Source organism: Dermacentor silvarum, chromosome 6 (assembly GCF_013339745.2).
Source record: "Dermacentor silvarum isolate Dsil-2018 chromosome 6, BIME_Dsil_1.4, whole genome shotgun sequence".
In the NCBI taxonomy this organism is placed as follows: Eukaryota; Metazoa; Arthropoda; class Arachnida; order Ixodida; family Ixodidae; genus Dermacentor; species Dermacentor silvarum.
Window position 1 is genome coordinate 72,033,528 of NC_051159.1, and position 15,860 is coordinate 72,049,387.

Here is a 15,860-nt window from a genome sequence, read left to right on the forward strand (position 1 = left end):
AGAGTTACTTCCCGCCTTCGCAGCCCAGGCTTTCGGTAGATCTTCAAGTCAGGATCCAGGGAATGTAGGTGACTGTTTGTGGAAATCACTAATTTCCACTACCGCGTACTATAGCGCGAAGTTAAGTTAAACATTTCGACAGAATTACCTGCCTGGTTGCGAAAAATTGATTAAGACTTAGAGATTGACTCCAACCAAATAAGGGAATTTATTAGCCCGACGTTTCGGAGCCAATTCGGCTCCCCCTGAAGGAGCCGATTTGGCTCCGAAACGTCGGGTTCATAAATTACCTTATTTGGTTGGAGTCAATCTGTAAGTCTTAATCATGGTGCGAAGTGCAACTTCTGCGCCGGTTCTTGCTAGTGGAAGTGACACATATCAACCAGTGTCTGGCGCCGAATCTTTATTGTTTACAAAGTAGGTTCGTCGACGGGCTTGTAGACCTCCTTGACAGTTTTGGTGATGACGATCTTCTCGGTTACCACGGGCGCGTCAGTGGTGGGCAATGCGGGTTCGGTGGGCAATTCGAGCTCGACGCAGGCAGCACGCCACGGGAAGTCACACACGTTCAGCTTACGGTTGAAATGCAGAGCACGGGGGCATTCGATCAGCTCTGGGACACCCTGCGGTAACGGTAACATTGTTCGAAAACTTAGAGATAAAGAATAAGCGTTGGCAAGCATTTGCCATAGGGTTATCAAGTAACATATAAAATCATTTATAGAGCAGATGCAGAAAAAAAAAGATGTCCCAGACAGCTTGACGGAGCCATAACCCTCTTTTTTATTTCAGCAACCGGAGCAGCGGACACACGTCATACAGTTCTTACAAAAAACTCGCGTAAGACAAAAACTGTAATAAAACGAAGTGAATAATCGTGTGGACGCAAACTAATTTCGCAAAGTACTTAATGACAGCAAAGTGATAATGAACGGGTGGTCAGGTGTCACGATATATACGTAAGAGTGCAATTGCTACTGTACAATATAATGTTTACCTCCAGGCTTGAGTTGAATACTTCTTGCGGATTTCGCGGTATGCGCAGGTAAGCAGGTCAAAGTTGGCCATTTGATACGTATTCACAAGCGATGAACGCGTCTACTGTAAACGGTGTCTGCCTGTGTTAACCGAGGGGTGGTTGCTTCCCAAGATTCAGCACATCTACTTAAATATTAATGTCCTCTTTCCCCTAATCAGGCGAGATTAAATATGTTATTTAAATTCTTTTGGGTTGCTAGCTTAAATTTAATACTTAAGCGATAGTTGTAAACATTATAAACGGTAATGATTCCACTTTCTCTTAAATGATTGGAAGTTGGTGCTTCGTAGGTGCAGTATATATGGGATACATAAATTTCCTTTGTACATTTTTTTGTCCCGCAAAACGTTGTTTATGGGACCAGTCCCTGAGGCTTCCGAAAGAATTGGGGTGTGCGAATATAATTTTTGACACTGAATATAATATAAATTTAACAGTGCGAAAAGCGAATCAAGTCGAACGTTATATCGAATATTTTTTTAATAGTTTTCGAATACTGAGCAGCCGTTTTCACCAGTAATACAATAGCAACGTTGACATTACCGTATTCTCTACATCAACACATTTCCGTCATTGTACTGCTCATTATGAAGGACGCTTTATTAAAAGCTTTAATTGAGCAATAAATCAGATAGCCTGAATTGTATGGAGTATGCTTGCTCGTGAACTTGCAGAATGGAGGTACAAGAAAGGCAGTCTATGTAACCTTCTGTGCATACATACGAGAATAAAAGGGAAATTCGCGTCGACTGCAGCAATGTCACAACGAAGAAAGCCCTATTTCTCTATCGCTGCGAATGGTGCCGTTATCTTATGAAATATTGATGCAGTCAACTGTATTAAGATTTATTCACGAGAGAACACGCTTGCAGCATCAATAAAGTAGTACCAAACAATACATATAGTGCCAAATCTCGTATCTGAGCTAAAGTTGAGTGCGGATAGTTTTGGTTTAGCTGGAAAAGTCTCGCTTCTCGAGCGACGAAGTGCGCATTACGCAACTCCCCGTTGAAATTTGGAACAGTGAAAATTGCTTAACCGTCGCTTCAGTTTCGAAGTTCAATTGTGCACAGCTTGCAATGGAAACTATTCGAAAACCACTCGCAATACCTTGGCACTTGCGAATTCTGGCTATTGGATTCGAGGACCTTGTCGAATAGGACAATATTCGATTCGTTATGCGAAAGCTCCGAATATTCGCACACCCCTGCAAAATACCTCCAAGGGTGCCTTAACATAGATATCCCTCGCAGTGTGGCTTTCGAATCTTGCATCACGAATATTACCCGAAAAGAAGGAAAGCAGAGTTGTTGCTGTTTTGGGAACAGTGTAGTACGCGCATTGTGACCTCAGAGTGCCGGCGGATTCTCACTCCAGAAACCTCTCGTGTCATAATTCGATATTATGACACATATTTTGTCGGCGCTTCAGCTATCATAATAAAGCCAGCGGTCTTTGTCGAAATCTGTGGAGTCATGTGAAAAAAAAAAAAACCCTCACTATAGGGATGTTCGCACAGTGCAAGCTTCATTGGGTTCTTGCGGTGGCGAAGGAGACAGAAAAATATTTTCGAGAGTTATAGAGTAATAAAGAAAGCGGGAGGCCCCATAGGCTAGGATTTCTTAACTAACGGTTTTGATAACCGGATGTTTATAGCTCACGGGTGAAAAATCGTTAAACGTTATGCATAAACAAGCGTCGATGTCGAGTCCGCGCCTTTGCCAGAAATTAAAAAAAGCCAACTATGCGTTGCTCTGGCAGGTGCTTCAGCTCCAAAGGTAACCTTGGGCTGGATACGCTTTTGTTTTTAACAATATGTGTTGCCCTGTACTCACTGCAAGGAATAGTTGCAGTATGAAAATATTTAGACATTACTTGTTAAAAGGTTCATTTCAATTCTCTAGTGGTATTGTTCTAACATTCATGACACTGTATTTCAATTCTATGTATTTGTTATTAGACGTATATATCGATGATATTGCAACAAAAAATAAGGACTTTGAGTTCAGAGCAATAAAGAGAAACGTTGAAATACTTTGAAAAGATGCTTCTTACGCTTGGGCTTTGTGTTACTTGAGCCATTTGATTGTGTCGATGATTCTAACTCTATTCGTCGGAATTCTGAAAGACAGGTTCTTCTATGTAGTGAGCTGTTATTGACCGATTATAGGGTACACAACGGTAAGCTGAAAAGGTAAAGTTCTGGTTGCATCATGCAGTGATCCAGACTAAAGATCTTAATGCATCTGTGGTAGAACAGGTGAGTCGGTTCACAGAATACATTGAAGCTTTGAACCTAGGAGCAACTAAGCTTCGCTCGTGGGCTCTACAAAATTGTGTTTTTAAGAGGCTGTAGTAAATGGATTCAAAGTTTTCTTTAAATGTATCTAGGCAGCATCGTACTGCTGTCATAAATATGCCTGATGCTTTGAATTTTGTGTTGATTACTTGACCCTTGTGTTCATAGTCATTTGAATGCTGGGAGCAAATCAGCCAGTGCACTAAGAAGATGATATCAGTACATTAGAAAGTTGCGTCTGCACCAACAGTAGAAAACGTGCGACTTGGAGTTCACTACTACGGATTCGTTTCATAATATCATATGGAACGTTTAACTTGCGCGCTAGCACTTGACATTAAAATACTGAGAAATGTAAAACGTTGAGGTTTGCTCGTTGAGATGTGTGAACTGATTTAAGATCTGATATCAGAGCAGCTCTGCATTGCGGCTGTGGCTACCTGTTGGGACTCTTGCTCAGAGCAGGGATAGTCGGCGTTTGAATAGGTTGTTGGGAACGGAATGTTCGTGCAGATGTTTGTTTATTTTATTTTTCAACCCGTATACCCGAATGTACAGCTCATTTCAGTATTTTTAACTAAGGCTAAATGCGACATGCACTAGGGAAGACCTTCACCTGAGAACACAGGTAGAACGTGGAGCAGTTGTACGGATTTGGCAGGAGGGTGGCGTTGACCCCCTTGTCGTCCACGACAGGGCAGAGCACCAATTCCTCAGCATTGACCGCCGAGATCCCCACCACAGTCACGACAAATGCCACAAAAACGGGCACCATAACTTTAAGATGCATGACTGGTACTTGCGACTTGCTGCAAAATAATAATAATAATAATATTAACGCGACCCCGCCTGTATGATGCTTGAAGTACCGAGTGGTTGCGGAGAGATATGACAGTGTAAGTATGTTATGGTCACCATAGAAGGAGACATCAGGGTAGGCATTCTGACGTTTACCTCTGACGTAAAGTTGGTGCGAGAGTTCTATTTGTCAGACCAATGGATGATTGCTCAGAAATGAATTGAAATGCGCAAGAGGCGGAATAATTAGTACGATCATTAAAAAAGGAAGTGAGAGAGGAAATGTTGAAAATGCACTAAGCGAAAGTTCCCATTCACATGCCCACAAACGTATAGTGGCCATTGCGCAGCGATGTTTGTATGTCTCGCAAACATGCTAAAGTGATAGTGAAATTCACTGCGTTTCCATGCATAAGTACGTACCTTTTCATGCGAAGCTAAAGCGGGAAACGAACTTCAGAAGGTAATAAATGGAAGGGGCTACATATCAACACTTGTTGTCAACGCTGTGATACTTAAATACAGTACCATGTTAAGGAAACTTATTGTAACTTGTTCAAGCTTATGTCGGTCGTGTCTAAACATTTATACGAAATAAAATATTATCTTACTTTATGCATAACACGGTAATTGCTTACGTAGTAATTCTTTCGCAGAACTATCGGCAAATAAAAACTAATCCATCATATCGAAAATGCAACTATATAGGTTATAAGGGTTAAGTATCTTGTGCGTTACATCGAAATCTTGAGGTATAAAAACAGCGTAGCGTATTTGATACTTTGAGCACTACATGATTAACTTCACCTGAATGTGGACAGTCGAGCAGATTAGAGTTTGACATTCGTGCTGCTTCGTTTTTAATTTTAGGCTGCAAATCTTTGGTTGAAGGTGACCAGGCGCATAGATCCTCTAAAGCGATTTAAGGGTCTGGAGACTTGAAGTTTGCGTCAAAACTTTCTTAGAATGGGTTGGGAAAAAGATGAAACCAATTTTCTGCAACGTATGTTGCGAGTGAGAAGCGATCCTTCGTACTCACCTACAACTGCTCACCAAGCTCCGCGTGGCTCGAGTGCCTGTCAGTCGGGGTCGGCCCGTGGTCTTATGTACCGCGCTCCTCGCAATCAGCTGAAATGCAGTTTACAAGACGTCGTATTTGATAAGCGGTGCCTGGCGTCATTGGTGAGCGGGTTTTATAGCGGCCTCAGTTTTGATGTGCGAGCCTTACATCCTCGCTCGCTGATGGACCCGACCCGCAGTAGACCAATTTGAGAGCAGCGGTTGCGTCAATGTTTCCCAATCGTTAAATGCTCCAACGGCGAGTGTCCCCATACGACCGGTGGTTATTTGTGGCCGCAGCAAGTCAAGGTTATCTCAGTATGTCTTTTTGCTCTGCACTGACGGAAGGGTTGTTGAGGCATGAGTGAGAGGTTTCGCACGTACTTCTGTCCCGTATTAGTACAGCCCGCCGGGTTTTATCCAAAGCGCTGGTACACTGTATTGATGACCGAGGAATTATATCTATACTTGAGGGCAGGTTTAGGGTTTGAAAGATCATGCCACAACTCAAGTAAAGCCACGTGAAACTTCAAACTGCATATTCTTCAGTACCGTATTTCGAATATAAACATTTCTGTATGGTTACGCTTTCTTCTCTTTACCTCACAATGCTATAGCGCTCTAGCCAACCGCGCAGGTTAAGAGTACGTTAAGATACTGAGCATGTTAAGTTACCTATCAAGGACGGACAGATGGACAGACAGACATCGTAAAGGGCGTGAGGTATCCTAAGACGCTTAATGACATTACAAAAGAATACAGTGGACCATAAAATTCGTCATATGAAGGTTAGATCTATACAGCAACGGACCAAAGGTACATCAATATCGGCTAAGGGTCGTCCAACGCGACGCCTGAATATTGCGGCGTGCTTGACACCGTGCCTGTTCTCGCCCTGTATAGACCTCTGGTAACTGTGCCTTTTCAATACATTCCCTCTCCCTCTGTCGCACCTCGCTCAGGACAGTACACTGTGTTGCTCTCGGTTTGCTGGCGTTCTAGGGTTAAATGCGGGCTAAAGCTATGACGATGAACTGTGCAGGTGAATAAAGAGGTATTGCCGCAAGTCAATTGCTGCAAAGCCGTACACTTGCGGCAAGAGAAAATTCGCGCATGCTCATCACCAGCGTTACTATAACCTGCCCAGATTCATATAGCCTCCTATATCTCCTCCAATGGAGCAGTGTGCCCCGAGTGGTGGTCGCTGGAACTAGTAGCGCTGCAGTGCACACTTCCTTGCTCGTCGTAGTAGTAGGAAAAGTAGAGGGAAACCAACATGGACAAAAAAGTAAAGACCGCCACCATTTCATATTTTTATAAATGCTAATTTATTTCGCCCAATCTCTACAAATGATCAACCTCGTCAACCGTGTTTGATTGCTGTGAAATTATCAAAATTCGCGTGCCCCATTTCTTTCGCATTGGCGCTGCAGACCCCGCTCGTGTGTCAACAGCAATAAACGCTTATATATAAAACAAAATCAGAGCCCTTCCACTATGCGAAGATGGAAGACCATCGAAGCGGTTGGTTTTGTTTAATTATATATATATATATATATATATATATATATATATATATATATTAATTTGCTGGTTAAGCTAAATGGTTGCAAAGACACAACACATACCTTCGTTGTTTACTTTTGTCTTGTCTCTTTTTTAAAATTCCATTCACTTGGTCACCATATTGATTATTGCCGTATGGCCGCTATGGTAAATTGCAATTGGTTGCACATCGATTCTAGACACATACTTACTAAACTTGAGATCAGTGCATGATCTGTTGCGTGTTGTTGTTCGCACATCCACTTTATTGCAACACTTTAAGCCAAAACGTTCCAACATGAACGATGAGACCCACCTTCGGTGGCGTCTGCTGGTGTCAACGTAAAGTCCCCCACGACGACGACGGATGTGTTGTTGTTGTTGAGAAACACCCAACCGAACAAGTCAATCAGTAAGACTTCGATCTCTCTCTTTGAGGTTGCGGGAGGGATCTATGCCGCAGCAACTACTGTGACATCTTCTAGCCTAACGGCACAAACGTGCGCACAATCCGAGACGGGGGCATCATTTACGACTGGCATATCCTACGGGGTGGCACTCATGCAGTCGGTCTTGGCAAAGATGGCGACTCCTCCCGCACGGGAATCGACGCTCTTGTTGCTCGTCAATCTCGTGGGCACATTCATTGACAAGGGTAGTTCAAGTACACGTTACAGGTCCCTGAGCCCGCAGGGGTATGTGCCATTGAGCTTGGACCCTTTCTGCACTATCATCAGGATCGGGCCACATGACGATTTGTTTTTGTCAGCATCTCGGACACCTGCTTTTCCATATCCTAGCCCAATGCCTGCTTAAGAAGATGCCTGCCGCGTGAGCCGAGAAGCTGGTTCTTGCCCCTCTCCTCTTTCCTCCTCTCCACCAGGGTCGGCTGTGATAGAGTCACTGGAAAATTTTTAGAGTATCGCATTTGTTTTCCGCGCGCCGCCGCCTGCCGCGGCCACCGGTGATTGGGGCGCTCGTGTCACGTGACCTTTTGCCGCCATATTTCTTCCAAGCCCTTTCAGTTGGCACGTCGAACCCGTAGCGTACGCACCGCGCACGGAGAGCACTTCGCCGTTTCGTTCAACGCTTGCGTTGCGCTTGCGAACACAGGCGTCAGAAATAACCCATCATCATGCCTGGTTGCTGCGCCTTCGGGTGTAGCAAGCGAACGGAGTCTGGGATAGCATTTTTCTGTATTCCGTGCGGGAAGGACGACGGTGAACGACGGTCTGCGTGGCTCCACAGAATTGGCCGCAAAAACTTCGCGCCCTCGAAGAACACCCGCTTGTGCGAGGTAAGTTTCTTGAATAACTAGTTTGCTGGACAGTTATTGCTTTCAAGTGACTGTACTTGCGTGTGACCGCTAAACTTTACCTGTCCGGTTCACGCTCATCGCTCTGGGTGCGGCTATTGAACACTATGTAGCTAGCACACGTGGTTTTGAGTGAGCTGCTCTGTTCGCGTGGCTCGCTTTGCTTCACGCTATTGAAAATCGCCCAGTACCTATCTTTCAAGTAGGGTCTCTGGTTCGCGCGACCCGCTCTGCTTTGTGCTATTGATTCCAGTAAACTGTTCGGTTTGCGCGGCTCGCTTTGTTTTGCGCTATTGAAAATCGCCCAGTACCTATGTTTCAAGTAAGCTCCTCTACTTAGTGCTGTTGAAAACATCGCAGTACGAACTTCCTAGCAAGCTCTCCACTGTTTCATTCGGTTTGCGCGCCGCGTTTGAAGAAAACGTACATACATGTCAAGCAAGCTGCAGTGCTTGATTCGCGCGGCTCGATGGAAACAACAAACATGCATTTCAAGTGAGCGTGTTGTGCTACAAAGTAAAAGGAGGCGGTTGCCATGAATAACGTGTTTTGAACAAGCACCAGGTCTATACAGAAAATGTTGCTTCAAAATGTCTTCTATAGCTTTCCTGACTGTTTTTTGCGACTATTTACAGTTTAGATATTTTAAGCACTGTCACAGGGTAGGGTTATTAACATTCCTATTTTTCTTTGTTTTCTCCATGGACAAACTATAGGACCATTTCATTCCTGATGATTTTGAGAAACCAAGAGTTGAATCGGAAGACCGGTATGCTGTTGTCATGCTTGACGAAATAAATTGTTGTTGTGACTATTGTGAAATAAATATGTTGCTCAAGTCCAGCAATCTGGGACATCGACTACTGCGGCGAAGCCGACCCTGGGGCGATGCGGTTGGCGTAACTCTATGGGAAGCATTTTTTAAAAATCGATTACTGAGCAATGGCTCGTTTTTCGCGATTTGCACTTTAGGCACTAAATCCCGACAACGTTCTCACGGTATATGTCGAGTGTAGTCTAATTCCACTGGCTGGATTTTTTTCCTGGGGCACTTTTGTAGACCCATTGAAAATGCATGGGGTGATTTTTAAAATGTAGTTTGCAGCACAGTAAAAACTCATCCGCTAATTGCACTCTAGTGGCACATACTTTAGGTCTCTCTATATATGTAGGTCCAGTTTGGTTTTAATCCGCTGGCTGAATTTTTTTCCTGGGGCGCTTTTGTTTGGCTACTATGCGGCAAAGCATCTCTCACAGGGGCAAAAGATTCGTCCGCCGTGGAATTGATGGGAAAGAGCTTGCGGACCATGTCAAAAATGGACACGAATGTGCAGCTGTGATGCATATTTGCTCCATGACGTATAAGGAAAGATGATGGTATTAGATTCTGCAAGAAGGAGCGGGCCAAATGGCTTTATGGAGTGCCATCGAAGCGCGAAGCCTGGTTGCGCTCCACCCCTTTTTCTCAAGTTTCGATGCATGGTAAAGTGTTTCATTACCATTAGAAAGATAAGGTGCTTAGACAGATTTAGTATTAGGCAAATTTTTGACACAAAAGGACATCGCCAAATAGAGCACTTGTTACGTGTGTTTACGTGTTACTTGTTAGGTGTTTACTTAATTTGTTACGTGTGTTACGTGTGTTTAGTGCAATGTGCCGACAATGCGAAGGTTTGAATATTATCAGTGTAAAAACAAATTGAAAGGAAAAACTCATGATCTATAGTGCGCGTGACGGAACGAAATAAAGAGGAAAAGATAGTCCCCGTGTTACAGCGAAAATCAGCAGCTTCGTCTCGTTTAATAAACCATCCCGTTTTAGTTTTAAATGCATAAGCATTTCTATGCCTACCAAATGAGAAATTTGTCCGTCCGTCACGTAAGACGAATGCAATGGCTCATAACCACGTAAGGCAGAGGCTACAAGCGCTCAGCGAAGTGAAGCGAACAGCGCATACATTCATTCAGATCACCCATACAATACACAGAACAGCACACGTTTCAATAAAGAACAAGTGCAAAACAAGCATCCGAACCATGAATAAACATTGCATGCTCCCTCAGCAATTGTAGTGGTGGTTTTGTAACAGCTTAGCTGGACATCCAGGTTGATAAGGACCGATAATAGTTCGTAAGGGTCGGATCGTGTTCGATAAGGTTGATAACGACCGATGAGGGTTTATAAGGGTTTATGCTGGTCGAATCAAGTTTCATAACATTGATGATGACACCGGGCAGCGTGGGGATTAGCAAGCGGCACAATGCTTGTGCATACTTAGGCAACTCCCAGAGGAGTTTCTGCGTGATTTCTTTTATCAGTTCGGAAGTATAACTAAAATCATGCGTGCCTGTTAAGTGTACGCAAATCTCGCACGTTATACGCGAAGGTAAGGTTGTGAAGGTTTGAGAAAGTGGAGCCGCAACCGCTGAACTACACCGGGTCAATTGTTGTAGGGCCTGCTGTGAGCCACACGATTGCTTAGCTGAGCAAATTGGTAATCTCTTGAGAATACTTCTCGGAGCCCCGCTTTGTCGGGAATATTTCCTCTCGTAAGGTGACTCTTACAATGTCCTCGTAGCGCAACAAAACACTGGTCTGACGATCGTTCGGACATGACTAACCTGATTCCGGGCTTTTAAATGCAGTCGCACCAAATCGCTTGGAAATACGAAGAAACATACAATGCGTTTGTTTCTCCACAAACTCAGTCGTACTGTGGGGAAACAAGCTTCTAGTTTATGGCAGCGGTATTTCCCGTACACAACTTTTTTTTATTATTGTGAAAGCAGTTATATGTACACTCCAGGCGCATTTACGCCGACGTCATCCGCGTCGCCTTCGCTGTCGCCGCGATGTTCCGTGTGAAGTCCGACTGCGATAACATCGCGGCCGGATGCCGTATGTTGCCGGTGCGAGTGGAAGCGTGCCAGATTCATCTTAGAAGCCTGGTGGCTCAATCTCGAAGGTTATGAAAAACGGCGCACAACAATGCCTCAAGCAAGCACGTCTCGCTGTGTATTGTGTGTATTACACGGACAAACAGGTGCACGCAGAACATCAACTCACCACTCTCGCGTTGCACTAAATGCTGAAGAAATTAAACATTCACTGTTAAGATCACCGCGTACTATCGTCAGTCAAAGCAAACAGCAGAGAAAGCTTCGCTTACTCTGCTTACCACACTGAGTCGGATCCACATAATTTTATTGCGATTGCAAATATATGGACACTCCAGGCACATTTCCGCCGTCGTCGTCGACGTGATGTTTCGTATAATGTCCAAGTGCGATAACATCGTGGCTGCGCGCCGTATGGTATGGGTAAAGTGAAAGCGTGAGAGGGTGAGCAAAGAATGGTTGCTCAGTCTCGCGTGCGCAAGGGAGGAAGGCGGGGAAAAAGCGCTCCGTCTTCCATCGCGCACAAGGCCGCAGGGAAAGTGGGGGACGTTTTACTCCCGTGGCGGCTACGTATGGCGCGGCTGAGCGCGGCCGCGCGGCCCCGATCTAGAAAGCGATCTGCGCTGGGTACAAAGTCTAGGCGGGCCGATGGCTGGGACCCTATAACGTAAAACTATTCCAATCTGTTTTCCTTCTAATCACCTGATGTCCAATTTACGTAACCGCCAACGCAAGCATCGGGCGGTGACTCGCAGCGTTGTTTGAGAAGGCTATTGAAACGCTCTCCTATTTTATAGGAGGTCACTGCATGTTGTTTGCTTTCAAAAGGAATAGCATTGCCTAACTTAACATATATTTCTTACCTGATTGGCTGACCAAGGGCGATGAGCACGCAGAAGTGGAGGGGTAACGTGGGGCCGGGCTAGCGCAGTGAAAGTAGATAACCTGATGAGCAGGGTGTTGCCGGCGTCTGCGTTTGCCCTGCTTCTTCTTACTTAGCTTTCGGTGTCTGCTATAAAATCACGTCGGCGTGCAACGGAAACGTAACAATGCAGCTAAAACGAATCTTCAGTGAAGAAAATTTGACATAGCGATGTCGTTTTCGTGCTGAAAGGACTCGACAACCATATAATGTCACGCAAAATTTTTAATATAGGCAAATAAATCCATTCTCCACGGCAGCTCCGACTAGCCAGTGCCAGAGCGATCGGCGGGTACCCACCTTCTATTGATGTCGGAACGGGGCAGTGTCCGGCTATTAAAAAGAAAATTAAGTTTTGATCGGCGTAATAATGCATCTTTAATGCGTACAAGCCACCTTGACGCAGTGATTTTTCACGGTTTTTGGACGTCAGGTGACAGACAGGCGAAGTGGACGCAGCCCGAAAACTTTTGACCAATTGCGGATGGCTGATGGTAAAAAGGCATAGAATCGAAAAATAATATTTTTCTGTTGTTCGGTCTCACATGCATAATTAGTGTGCACACGTCATATAAGAGTGAGTAGCTCTCGCGGTTTTTTAACAGCGGAGCTGTTTAAGCCGAGCGTTAGTCCGTAACCTGCGGACAGAAATTGTGGGCCGATCCTGGCGGTAGTGCAGAAAGGGTCCAAGCGCAATGACACATACCTCTGTGAACTGGCGAAGCTGAGCCTGGTTAAGTCTAGCTAAGCATGGTTGGGACTACTTAAGCTTAGTCTCTCATCGATAGACAATCGATAGTCAACCAGCAGCTAATCGATAATCGATAAATGATCAATAAATTCCGGAAAATGCTGGGAATGACTTGGTAGTGCTTAGCCTAGTCCAAAAGCCATGCCAAGCTAGGTGCCCATCAGCTCCGCTTTCTCTGTAGCATTGCGCCTCCCGTGCAAGCTACGCTAATATTTTTCCTTTACGTTGCGTGAAAGACAAGTGAAGTTGGGCAATCATGGAGGCCTGATTGCAAAAATAGAATAGAAGCAGTTTGGAATAGCTTTTCGTTAAAGTGCCCCTGATGCCTTCGTGTGCGGTGTATTCTCGGCGCAATTAGTTAGCGTTGCAGCTAGAAGTAGCACGATGGACAATTCGCTTGCTGTTGCTGCCACTCTCCCCTACGCCATCGTTTTGACAGCGAGTGTCCGCGCTTATCGAGAGAGATGTGCTCGTTTGTGATTGTGCGCGCGTGACAACGTGCAGGTTAATTTAGTTAGTAAGCGAATGTTTACAGCCGTTTATGCAGCTGATAAAACGACTAACCTTAGTTTGCACAGCTGTCTAATAAATTTCTGTCGCAATGAGTGATTCGCCTGTCGGGCGAAATTGACCTTATTGTTAATATTATTGTAGTTAATATTATTATTACTTATTACGCTCAAGCCAGGCGCAATACACATACAAGTTTCGAATACAGGCGCAGTTCTGTCTTCTTGCGACTGAGTGCCGATAATTTTTTTCGAGCAAATGGGGCACAGCGTGTCGTTTACAAAAAGCAGCTTGGTGTCTGCCACTGCGGATACGGTGGCATAGACATGTTGTAAATCCGGTTTTCTATTGGATGGCGCATATCAGCACGCAGAAAGAGAATTTCGGGTGGTGGGTCGATTCCTTGTTGGAAAAATGGATATATTCTCTCGCGCAAGCCGTTGCTTTAAAAGTGAATCCAAAGTACAAGTGCCCAAAAATGGTGGTATTAGGTAGTGTGCGCTCTTTCCCGTCTCTTGTTGTTTTCTTCCTGTTTGTTTTGGGCAGCGTCTCAATACATTAACATAAGGTCACTGTCTCGTTCGACGGAAACACCTAAACATTTTTGCAGTAGGTAGAGTCATCTGCGTTCGGCGTTCTTGGAAGTAGTCCCCTTCCGAGGTGATCAAAAAGCACAGTGCTACTTCATCTTTCTTTTCCTTTTATTAAACGTGCGACATTTAACGGTAGTGCGCGAAGGCGAGTATTACAAGCTTTTGCGCTGTAGTCGTTTTTTATTGAAAGTTGCACACGTGGCTCCACTCTCGTGCGGCCGAGACGTGGACTGTCAGAGTATGGTCATTTATCGGACAATGCCAGGGCTACTACTTTTGTTTTCTCGCCAAAAAACCGTCCCACCCCCCTAGTCGGTCAAATAACAGTCATAACCTTACCACAAACAAGACAAATTGGCTTTGTGCTTTTGAAAGCGGATAGTGACAGTCTATCAACTCTTTGTCTTTGGATCTTAGCACTTGCTTTCTTTCAAGCCCATGCTGCCCTAGAAAAAAGTCGGCAGAATTTTTTTTCTGGTTACAATAAGCATTCTCAATAGGAAGTTAACATTTTCGACAGTATTCGTCTTCTCCCGCAGTGCGACGTGTGTGGCGGCGTTGTGTAGAGATTCGGGGAAAAAACGGTCAAATACGATATTGAGCAGCTGATTGCTGCACTCTCGTTAAATGCTAAACGCTTTTTGGGTGGCATGACACCATTTACACACCCTTACGTTGTCATTTTCTTGGCACATGAAAAATTTGTGCTCTTCAAATGAATGTTCTATGGTGTAAGTGCTGCATTGTTTTGCTTCTTTTATTTAATGTACTAAGCTTGAAAATGCCGCTAGTCAGACATAATAGAGCACAGAGAAAAGGCCCAACTGCACGCGGCATGGTCTTATCCTTACAATAAATTCGCTAACGAGACAGATCATGAATCCAACTACAAAATGATATCTCGCACCAAAGGAATGTGGGAAAAACCACTAGGACACACTAAGTTCGACAATCTTATTGTTAACAGGTGATTCAAGGGTGACGCAAGGCGACAACTGTTGCATATGACGGCGTGCATACGACTAGACCATCAATAGAATAACATGACTTTAGTGAACCAAGAACCAATATGCAGGCCATGCGGTAAAACTTTATTATAGGAACACATTTTCAGCATTGTTCGTACAACTCAACGCTTGAAGCCTGTGTATATTTGCGGCGGTACGTATATGTTTTATTGCTGCATGGCCCACTTTGGTTATTAGCCTGCGTAACACCGTGACTAAATTTCGCCTCATCGCACGCACATTTAAGCCTTCTTGAAAACAGAACCAGGACGATTCAGTCACTGGAACAGCCTTTCATTTATTTATCACACAGTCCCATATTCGCTCGAGGAGGATTATAGCGGGGAGCATGTATACACGCATTAAAACTTTTTTCAAGGTAACATTATAAGAAGTGATACCCAAACCAAACAAGATCTAAAACAGAGTAACAAAGCACCAGGGGCCGAATTCACAAAGCTTTTCGATCGTAAGTGCTGCACCACGATTGGCTGACACCTGCTTCTGCGAACAGTTTTAGCGTGAGAACGTTTTTGTGAATCCGGCCCCAGTATGTAGCATACAGTAGTTACCATGAGCCTAAAAGAAAAAGATTTTGAAATTAAAGGCGTGTAAAATTGTTATACATTACCAGGAATTTGGGACATCGCCGAACAGCGCCTCTAGCGGCCGCCTCTGAAAACATACGCGTTTTCTACGGGAGAGCGTCGTTTTTTTTCAAATAACTAATCATAGAAGCCATGTTTTAAAATATTCCCGTGGAAATAGGCTCTTGGCGCTTAGCCCGAAATAACATGCAAGTGGTACCATTACTTACGGCAGAAAACTCGTTCCAAATTGCGGGCGAAGTTTCAATTATGGGAGTCTATTGAAAAGCCAAAATTTTGGAGGCTTTTTTGGCCAGTAAAAAGCAATTTGCGATGAACCTATTGCATTGACTGACGTATTCCTGGGGATTTATCAACTTCAATGATTTATCAACTTCAATGAATCAGCTTTCAGCTAGTTGCAGCAGCAGCTCTTGAAATGGCAAAGAAGTCGTTCCAAAATCGCAGTTTTCATAACAAGGTCGCGGAATTTATTGTGGTACATATATAAACCTAGTTTTCGCCAACAGCAGCGCT

At 44.4% G+C, this 15,860-nt stretch overlaps 1 protein-coding gene across 1 annotated transcript; it reads right to left on the minus strand.

The window, feature by feature from the left end:
- Window positions 1–388: 388 nt before the first annotated feature.
- On the minus strand, window positions 389–5,277 carry LOC119455573 (peritrophin-1). Its single transcript, XM_037716973.2, has 3 exons — window positions 5,176–5,277; window positions 3,955–4,147; window positions 389–623 (listed from the first exon to the last, which is right to left on the minus strand). Exons 2-3 carry the CDS (start codon window positions 4,126–4,128, stop codon window positions 411–413), a joined length of 387 nt encoding a protein of 128 aa, XP_037572901.1. The 5' UTR covers window positions 4,129–4,147; window positions 5,176–5,277; the 3' UTR covers window positions 389–410.
- Window positions 5,278–15,860: the final 10,583 nt, after the last annotated feature.